Below are 10,454 nucleotides of genomic sequence, written 5' to 3'. Positions count from 1 at the left end.
ATCGTCGAACCCATGCTAGCATGGAAAGCGGACGTTAAACGATGATGATGATGATGATGATATATATATATATATATATATATATATAAATATAAATGTTACCATAGGTGCATGCTTGTTTGTTCAGTTAAAATGTCCATAATCACCTGGCTCTGGGTTCAGTCCCACTGCATGTCACTTTGGGCAATTGTCTTCTTTTATTGCATCAGGTTGACCAGTACCTGATATGAAATTGGTTGATGGAAGCTGTGCAGAAGTTTGTTAGACACCCACACACGTGTGTGTATATAGTCAGTCACTTGCTACACTGAGTCTTTGAGCAAGTTATGACGTGTATGATGAAAGCTTAATTTAGGATTTAGACAGATAAAGATTGATAAAATGAGTACTAGTATCAATGAAATTAACTAGAAGCTATTTGAAAACTGTGTTTCAGTATGCCTTGAATCCATAACCAATGAAAGGCTTAACTCTTTAGCATTTAAACTGGCCATAACTGGCCCAAATATTCTACCTATTTTATGTTCTGATTGGCCTACAATGTCATTCTACAATATCCCCTACAATGTTATTCTTAAAATAGTTATGTCATCAAACTCTTGAAACTACAAAATAATGCATGATTAATTCAAAACAATGTGAGTAAATAAGCATCACATTTGTGAGAAAGGGTGAAAGAATATTTACTTCCTACTAAGTAAAAATATTTTAAGAAAATGTAATGTATCCTTCGAAAGGTACGATGATGACGATGATGAAATCCCTTCGATGTTTGAACAAGATCTGGAGATGTTGGACCAGATGGAAAGCGAGCTATTAATGGGCAGTGAAAGTACTGATTTTGTTGGTGAGTCACCCTTTCGTTATTTTATTTGTTTATTTGTGTAAGACAGACAGTGCTCTTAACCAACTCATGTCAGATTATGCTAGGTGACTGGGTGGCATTAATGTATGTTTTGAAGTTGAGCCTACAGATGTAGAAAATACGTATGAAAAGCATGAATATGGGACATCATGCTCAGCAGTTCATAACTCAATCACAAAGCTCTCAACATATTTTGCAACAAACAGTCATATTCACCAAGACTAGAAAAACAAACTTTTTATATGACAAACTGAGCAAACAAACTATAACCTGTAATATATTACGCACAAACAGGCACAGGCATGACTGTGTGGTTAAGAAGCTTGCTTTGTAACTGTTGTCCCATTGCACAGCTGCTTGGGTAAGTGTCTTCTGCTATGGCCTCAGGCCAACAAGAGTCTTACGAGTGGATTTGGGACATGGAAACTGAAGCCCATATGTGTGTGTGCGCATGCACACACGCACACACACACACACATATATACACAGAGAGGGAGAGAGAGTATACAAGGAGATTTTGTTAACTGATGTTATGTTATAGGTATGTACTATGAGTGCTCAGTTTGGTTTTCCACTGAAACTCTGGCTTGAACTGCAGCTTAGAAATATGGTGTTGAGACTGTCTATTAAAGGCAGCTAGAAGTGGTTTCTCTTTGAGCAGATAAATATAGATTAAAGTAAAAACTGAAAAGCAAAACATTTGGCATCACTTGAAAACATTTTAGTGCCTGTTTGTGTATATGTATGTATGTATACAAACCATTTGGCACATCGAAACAATCGTAAATGACTCATTATATAATCTCCACATAATTAAATCAATAGCTAACTAGCCCAATTGACTTGCTTCTTCTTGTGTTTGTTTCTCCATTCTCCACATATATATATATATATATATATATTTTGCATATTTGTTTAATTCCTGTTTGTTTGTTCACTTTCTGTCATGTTTGGTTCCTTGTTCATTGGCTTGGGCTTGCCATTATTTAGTGGCCTCTTGCTGCCGGCACCACCAGAAAGAAATATTATTATTGTTGAAGGTGCAGAATTGTGTTTCACCCTCTGACCAGTAACTGATGAAGATTTGGTGACCTTCTGTGTTTGTTTTCTGTTTGTTTGTGCATTTACTTTGTTTTCTAACTTATATATATGTATGTATGTGTTTGTATGTACCTTGTTAACATGTAATAGTTGAAAACTTGCATGACCATCATATTAGTGATGATGCCATTTCCAGTCTTCTGTGAAAATCATCTCAGCCACGGGGAAATATTGCCTTACTTGGAAACAGGAGAGGCTTTGTGACAGGAAGGACATCATCAGGCTGTAGAAAATCTGCCTCAACAGATTCCATCTGACCCATGCAAGCATGGAAAGCAGATGATGATTAAAATGTTAAAATAATATAAAGATGCTCTAAACTGTCCCCAAGAAAACATTATTAAACATTTTTACTCTAGTTATGGACACAAAAGAACAAACATTACTCAAGCACACCAGAACCACTCTGTTTCAATTGAGCATGAACAAATCACCATTTTTCTCAATTTGTTCACATATTGCATAAACCCAAACACATATTTACCACCTTGACCTTTATAAGGCTCTCATTTAGTATGCTACTACACATTAAACTTCATAAGACCTGTTGGGGCAAGTGAAATCAAAATCAAAATTGAACCATATTCGATGACCGGCACCTGCACCAGTGGAGCACTAATAGCACTGTCTAAGCGTGTTCATTGCCAGAGCAGCTGTCTGGCTTCTGTGCTAGTGGTCCGTAAATAGCACCATTTGAGTGCAATCGTTACCAGCGTCGCCTTCTAGCACTTGTGCTGGTGGCACGTTAGAAAATCATTCGAGCGAGGTCGTTGCCAGTGCCGCTGGACTGGCTCCCGTGCAGGTGGCGTGTAAAAAACACCTTTTTGAGCGAGGCCATTGCCAGTACCGTGTGACTGGCCCTCGTGCTGGTGGCACGTAAAAGCACCCACTACACTCGGAGTGGTTGGTGTTAGGAAGGGCATCCAACTGTAGAAACTCTGGAGCAGCCTTCTGGCTTGCCAGTCCTCAGTCAATTCGTCCAACCCATGCTAGCATGGAAAGCGGATGTTAAACAATGATGAACGATGAATTAAAGATGCATTCTACATGGTTTTATGACCCCACAGTAGCAGCTCAGTTCCTCTTCTAGTTAGGGAATATTCTAGAAAGGAGTCTCTGAGATTCTTGAAGGACTCTTTCTGAGTTCATAATCTGTGGAGGTATTTTACTTAATTATATATTTTTCTTTGAAACTTTTAAATGACCATTTTCTTCTATAGCATCCAAAACATACAAGCAATATTGGACAGGGAGCATGACTGGTTGAATAATGTGTTTCCACACATGCAACTGAGAGGACAGCATTTCCTATCTAGACATTGGCATCATGTGTTCTTGTCAAAGACATTCAACTATCAGAGAACCAAATCTATTTATAAATAAATATTAGAGTTAGAACAATTTATTACTGCTAAAATTCATAAATGTTTAATTATACTAAGGTGCAGGCATGGCTCTGTTGATAGGGAGTTTGTTGTGTAATTATGTGGTTTTTGGGTTTTGGTTCACTGTAAGGCACCCTGGGTAGGTGTCTTGTACTATAGCCTCATGCTTATCAGTGAATATCTTGAGTGGAATTGGTGTAAAGAAACTGTTTTGAAGCCGGTCATGCACACACACGTTTACATATGTATGATTTTCCATGTCAGCAAAATGGTGGTATGTATAAAACTATAAACAATATGTCCTGTACATTTGCATCATTTGTGGACAAGCAGAATATATATATGTGTATATATATATATATATATATATATATATATATATATATATATATATATATATATATATATATTCCTTATTTTCAAAAAGAACAAGGTGTGGCAACTGCCTCAAGTTTTTGTTCAGTCAATGTCAACATGAAAAAGTGGATGCAGAAAAATGGTGAATACTGTGGGTATAGCTTGGAGAATATGACCTGGTAAGCTGCCATCTTGACAAATTTCATTTTGTTTTTTTACTTAAATTTTTCAGACGATGAAACAGATGTGTCTCAAAAATGGGCACGACCACCTTTACCTTCCATTATTGATCCTGCAAAAGATTCAGTTGTTTTTCAACAAATTAGTGTTGATTACTATATTGGTAAGTTGTGAGGCTTTTTATAGATTTTTGTGTCACACAAAAGCACCTAATACACTCTGTAAAGTAGTTGGTGTAAGGAAGGGCATCTAGTTGTGGAAACCATGCCAAAGTAGACAATAAAGCCTGGTGCAGCTCGCTGGTTTGCCAGCTTCTCTGAAACCATCCAGCCCATGCCAGCATGTAAGAAGAATGTTAAATGTTGATGATGAAATGCTAGTGGTAGACTGTATTTGTGTGGCAGGGGAAGACAACGGAAGTGTTTATCTTATACAAGAGAGTTATGCCATGTGGGCAGTATCTGATGATTCTGCAAGGACACCAGACGTGTTATAAAACAATGTTTGACATTTTCTCAGTACATGACTCTAATAGTAGCTCATAAAAACATATATTGTGTTATTATACAAGTGAGTGGAGTGCTACAGTTGGTAGGATGTATCTTTGTTGGGGGTCTGTTGTAAAATGGAAGAGTGTTGTATGAGGCAAGTTGAAGACATTCACACCAAAGGAAGATCAGGGAAGACTTGGAAGAAATGGTGAGGTTAGATCACAGGAGACAGGACCTCTTTCTTAAAATGATGGAAGAATGACTGTATATTCAGTTGCAGATTGGTTTTATTTATGCAAAGATGGACCAGTGGATATTAAAATGATAGTGTTGGTGCAGGCTAAATACCTTGTATTTTAGTTATATAGGCACAGTCATGGCTGTGTAATTAACAGAGTTTTATTTGTAACCATTTGGTTTGGGTTGCATTGCACTTGTGTGCCACCTTGGGGAAGTGTCTTTTCCTACAGTCTCAGGCTGAATAGTGCTTTGTGAGTGGAATTTGTAGGCAGAAACTGTATGGAAGCCCATTGTGACTGTTGACATATGAGCTTGATGGTCAAAAAAGTCTTTTGTGGGAAAGTGTGCACGAATTCAACATGTATACAAGAAATAACCCAGACATCAATTGTATTTAGTTCTTGCGGATGAGGCTGTGAGGAAATGTTGAATTTGAATTTAGGAACTTTATTGTTTCAAACTAATGCAAGAAACTAAGATAAAAACCATAAAACTTGAGCAAAGTCATGTATTTACTGAAGCAGATATATATCTGTTTGTGTGTTTACATGTCACATCTTTGCCTGGCATCTTCCAAACCTTCTGAACGATGATGTTGTTTAAATACCCTGTAAATATAACATCCTGTAGCTCTGTGGTTTCATAAATCTGTGTTAAAAAAAAGAAATCCTTTGTTTGAAAATCAGTGAAACTTGACAACAGGAAGGACGTCTAGTTGTAAATCAGTGCCTCAATAAATCTCCATTCAACCCATACCTGCATGGAAAAATGGATTTAAAATTAATGAACCCGTTGCATTTTGAGTTAAAATCCTGACATTGGAAATTTTACATTCCTTCCTTCTTGATTTAAGAAAATACAATGCATTGAATTTATTCACCCCCTCCCCCTTCTTACAAATTTGTAGCTCTATGTCTATCTCAGAAATTGTTGAATGAGTGGTGGCTTGGCAGAATTATTAGAGCATTAGACAAAATGTTGTCTCTGCTCATTATCTATAAGATTTTGATTTATTGTTGTATGTATTTGTAGCACAGTAACTGTTGGTTTTGTGATATTCTTTCATGTCTTTGTTTACTTGCAGGTGCACCAATGCAGGGAATGCCTGGATCCAGTATTGGGCCTGTACCTATCATCAGGATGTTTGGGATTACCATGGAAGGGAACAGTGTGCTTGCCCATATCCATGGGTTTGCTGCATATTTCTATGTCCCTGCCCAATCTGGTTTCAAAAAAGAACACTGTCAACAGTTCAAGGTGAGAGATACCTAATACTCATATTTATAAATACATATATTGTCATAGCTGTGTGCGTGTGTGTGTGTGTGTATAAGCACATGATGCATAAACACACACACAAGTATGGGAGCAGGCATAACTGTGCAGTTAAGGAGGTGGAATGGTTTCAGTCCCATTGCATGACACTTTGATGGTTTTCTACCATAGCAGTGTATTGACTAATCATTTGTTGGCAGAATTCAAGTGATAGAAATTGGAACAAGCTGTGTGTATGTATGTATGTATGTATGTTATTAAGAAAGCCACAAGTCTTGTGAAATACAGACTGTATTTCACAAAAGAGTTGTGGTTTTTCTTTATAACATTATCTTTACTCTCTGAGCGGATCAAGTGTGATTTTAGTTGTTGAAGCCTTATCACATAATTATAAATAAATGTTTATGTGCGCACGCACACACACACACACACACACACACACACTCTCTCTCTCTCTCTCTCTCTCTAACCACTGAGCCATGCACCTTCACATACACACACATATACACACACATGCACGTGATGGGCTTCTTTCAGTTTCTGTCTACCAAATTCACTCAAGGTTTTAGTCGGCTCTAGGCTATAGTAGAAAACACTTGCCCATGGTTCCACGCAGGGTGACTGAACCTGGAACCATGTGGTTGGGAAACAAGTTTCTTACCATACAGCCTCACCTATATACATATACTTACATACATGTGGAGGTGTATAATTTAGTGGTTAGGCTGTTGCACTTGTGATTGTAAAAGATTGTGGCTTTGATTTCTAGTCCGAGTGATGCATTGTGTTCATGAGCAAAACACTCCATTCCACGTTATTCCAGTTCATTCAGTTGGCAAGAACGAGTGATCCTGTAATGGACTGGCAACTGGTCCAGTAGGGAATATACACACCACAGAATCTGGGAAACTGGCCTCATAAGCCTATGGCTTGGGAAGGATCTTTGATCCCGTTTTGACCTACATACACCTGTGTGTATATTATGCCTGTGTGTGGTGCATTTTTCACTTTACATTGTCAAAGGATGTAAACAACATTGTAAGCTAATACTCTCCAAAGTTCACTGAGTTACAGATTCTTGTGCTTGAGGTCAACAATTCAGTGAAACACAGATTGGTCTCAAGGAAACATCAAACCAATGGCACTATTCTTGAGGTTCTTATGATATAAGATAACTGACTAAAATAACTAAGCATTCATATATTTGACGTGGTTGTTATCTTTGGTAAGAGAGAGAGAGAGAGAGTGCAATTAAGTGAGAGAAAGAGAAACAATGAATTTGGTTACTGTAAGGTGTGACAAAAAAGCCCCCCCCCCATATTTTATGTTGACATTGGTAAGGCATATGTGCAATTACGCAGTTGGTAATGGTGTCTTCTTGTAGCTAATGTTTTACTGTTTTTTTTTTATTATCATCACTTAGTGCCCAGCATCGCCTTTCTGGCACTTGTGCCCGTGGCATGTGTAAGGACTTTCGAGCGAGATCGTTGCCAGTGCCCCTGGACTGGCTCTTGTGCGGGTGGCACATAAAATACACCATTTGAGCATGGCCGTTGCCAGTATCACCTGACTGGCCTTCGTGCCGGTGGCACGTAAAAGTACCCACTACACTCTCTGAGTGGTTGGCGTTAGGAAGGGCATCCAGCTGTAGAAACTCTGCCAAATCAGATTGGAGCCTGGTGTAGCCATCTGGTTTCACCAGTCCTCAGTCAAATCGTCCAACCCATGCTAGCATGGAAAGCGGACGTTAACTGACGAACATCATAGTTTGGACCAGTATATACCATGTATTCCAAGAATGGTGAATGTAGGAGACTTTTCTTTTCACACATCTTGTATATGTGAAAACGTGGGAGAACCAAATGAAATTGCATCTTATTTTCTCTTTTGTTTATTTTTTTTTGTATAGAATGCATTGAATAAAGCTGTAATGAAAGACCTCAGATCAAACCGAGAAGATATAAAAGAGGCTGTTCTTGGTGTTGAATATACAACGAAAGAGAGTAAGTATCTCTTTTGATATCTGTGCTCTGGTTAGTTTTAGTATTTGTTTAGATTGATCTATGATCATTATCCTTTTCTATGCTGGCATGGGTTGGTTTCACAGGAGCTGGTCAATCAGAGGGCTGCACCAGGCTCCAATTGTTTGTTTCAGCATAGTTTCTACAGCTAGATTCCCTTCCTAATGCTAACCACTTTTCAGAGTGGCACCAGCATGGGTGCTGTATATGTGGCACTGGCACCTGTTTTTTGGAAGGAACCAGTACAGGTGCATTTTACATGATACCGACTTGGCTACTTTTTGCATGGCACCAACAAGGTTTAATAATGGCAGTTATTTCTTTGGGTCTAATATTATAGATTTTATTTATCCTTTTACTAGTTTCAGTCATTGGGCTGTGCCCATGATAGGGCATCGCCTTCAAGTGCTTTAATTGAGCATATTGATGCTGAGTGTTTATTAGAGTCTGATACTTGTTTTATTGATATCTGTTAGTCAAATTGACAGCTTTACATAGAAAGGGGTGCAGTATACCACCAGTTTTTAGATCAGTGTATGCATAAACACTGATACACTCACTCACACATTGTTTGTGTATATATATATATATATATATACAGGGTGGGACAAAATTAGTGCCCCAACTTGAGTTTTTGAAAAAAAAAAATATATGAAATGTAATGGAAATGAAAAGAATTAACATATAGTACACCCACAAATTTTACACGAAACATGAAGAGAATATCAATTTGACAAGTCATTCAAAGTGATGACCGATTGTTGTTATGCACGCCTTGTAACACCTGGCCAAACTGGCGAATGCATTTCGACATTTGTTCGGAAAGTTGATTGAGACATACAGTCACTTGTTGTTCCAATTGGTTCAAATTATGGATTGTTCCCTTGTAGATTTGATCTCTGAGGTATCCCTAGAGAAAACAGTCACACACAGTTAAATCTGGAGACCTTGCTGGATATTCACAAAAGCTGCTGCGATGTTCAATCCAATGATTTCATAGATGCTGATCGAGGAAATTTCTTACACATTTCTCATAATGAGGAGGTGCTTCATCTTGCACAAAGATTTTGGAATGACGGTATCGAAAATACGGCCAAATCATGTTTTCACAGAATACCAGGTAACGATCACCATTCATCGTCTTGTTGAATATGGAATGCACACATTCCTGAAGACGATGTCGCTGCACAAATGAGAAGAGAAGGTGAATTGACATGCTTTTCCCAAATCACTTCAGGGTCATCTTCTGAATAATAGAAGCAGTTATGGCGGTTGATGTGACTGGAAACATGGAAGGTTGCTTCATCAGAGAAAATGAGTCGATCAAAAAATCTGGAACCTCTGGCTTCTGCCAACATTCTCTCACAAAATTCGACACGTCGAATAATGAATGACATATAGATATAGTCAGTGACATATAGAAATAATAATAGCATGCATCGAGAAACTACAGAACTAATAGACACATAATTGGGACACACAAAGTTGGAGCACTAATTTTGACTCACCCTGTTTATGTGTATATATATATATATGTATATATATATATATATATATATACATATATACATATATATATATATATAGTATATGTGTGTATATTTATTATGTGTATGCATATATCTATACATCTACTTGAATGTATATAATCCTATATATATATATATATATATATATATATATATATATATATATATATATATATATATATATATATATATGTATATTGTGTATGTGTATATGTGTCTATAAATTATGTGCCTCTCTCTATCTGTCCACCCATCCACTCACCTCTTAACATTGCTATGCTGTTAAGACAACCTTGTTTTCAGGCATTAGGTGGAGGTTTCAAATTCTGCTCACATCAGATTGCCACCTTTTTTATTTTATTGCTGTAGAATATGAATTAAAAGGGATTCATCATTATTTCTTATTTGTTTTTTTTGTTTTTTTTTACCTTCCTAATTTAATTTTTTTGCTATAAATATTTATTATTCCATCCATTTTGATGTTTAGGTATATATGGTTTCCATGACAATAGAAAGGAGCCTTTTCTGAAAATTACTGTGGCTCTGCCTCGTCTCATTGCCCCTGCTAAAAGACTTTTGGAACAAGGCTTTCAGTGTCTAGATTATGCCTGTCATGGTTTCCAAACCTATGAAAGTAACATTGACTTTGAAATCAGGTGAGGAAAAAAAATCATCAGTTTCATTGTAGATGTTTTTTGTTTTTTTTTTATTTTCAGTATTTTTTTGTACTGGTTTCAGTCAATGGACTGGCCATACTGGGGCACAGCCTTGAATTATTTCATTTAATGATATTAACCCCGCTACTTAATTATTGAAACCTTTTTTTTTGTATATCAGTATATTATAGATGCATTTAGTTTAAAATTTAGCTAAAAAGTTCCATTAAATTTTTATAAAAAATTTAACTTCTAATATTTGCATTATCGTTCATGTAAAGTATACCCTGACATCTCTCCACTATTTTCTCTCCTTTTCCAATCAAAGTAACCATGTATCTCCTCTACTGCTAG

The 10,454-nt window shown here is 37.0% G+C and overlaps 1 protein-coding gene across 1 annotated transcript in view; it reads left to right on the top strand.

Annotated features, from left to right (window-relative positions):
* The window catches only part of LOC106881377 (DNA polymerase delta catalytic subunit), a 54,954-nt gene that overhangs the window by 8,463 nt on the left and 36,037 nt on the right, over positions 1–10,454 (top strand). The window contains exons 3-7 of the mRNA XM_014931744.2: positions 738–847; positions 3,941–4,051; positions 5,704–5,876; positions 7,804–7,897; positions 9,932–10,100. Of these exons, the coding sequence (XP_014787230.1) occupies positions 738–847; positions 3,941–4,051; positions 5,704–5,876; positions 7,804–7,897; positions 9,932–10,100 (657 nt within the window). The remainder of the gene's footprint in view (positions 1–737; positions 848–3,940; positions 4,052–5,703; positions 5,877–7,803; positions 7,898–9,931; positions 10,101–10,454) is intronic.

The sequence above is a fragment of the Octopus bimaculoides genome, chromosome 11, assembly GCF_001194135.2.
Source record: "Octopus bimaculoides isolate UCB-OBI-ISO-001 chromosome 11, ASM119413v2, whole genome shotgun sequence".
Classification (NCBI taxonomy): domain Eukaryota; kingdom Metazoa; phylum Mollusca; class Cephalopoda; order Octopoda; family Octopodidae; genus Octopus; species Octopus bimaculoides.
Note: the sequence above shows the minus strand (reverse complement) of the source record. Positions and strands in the feature narration are given on the sequence as shown.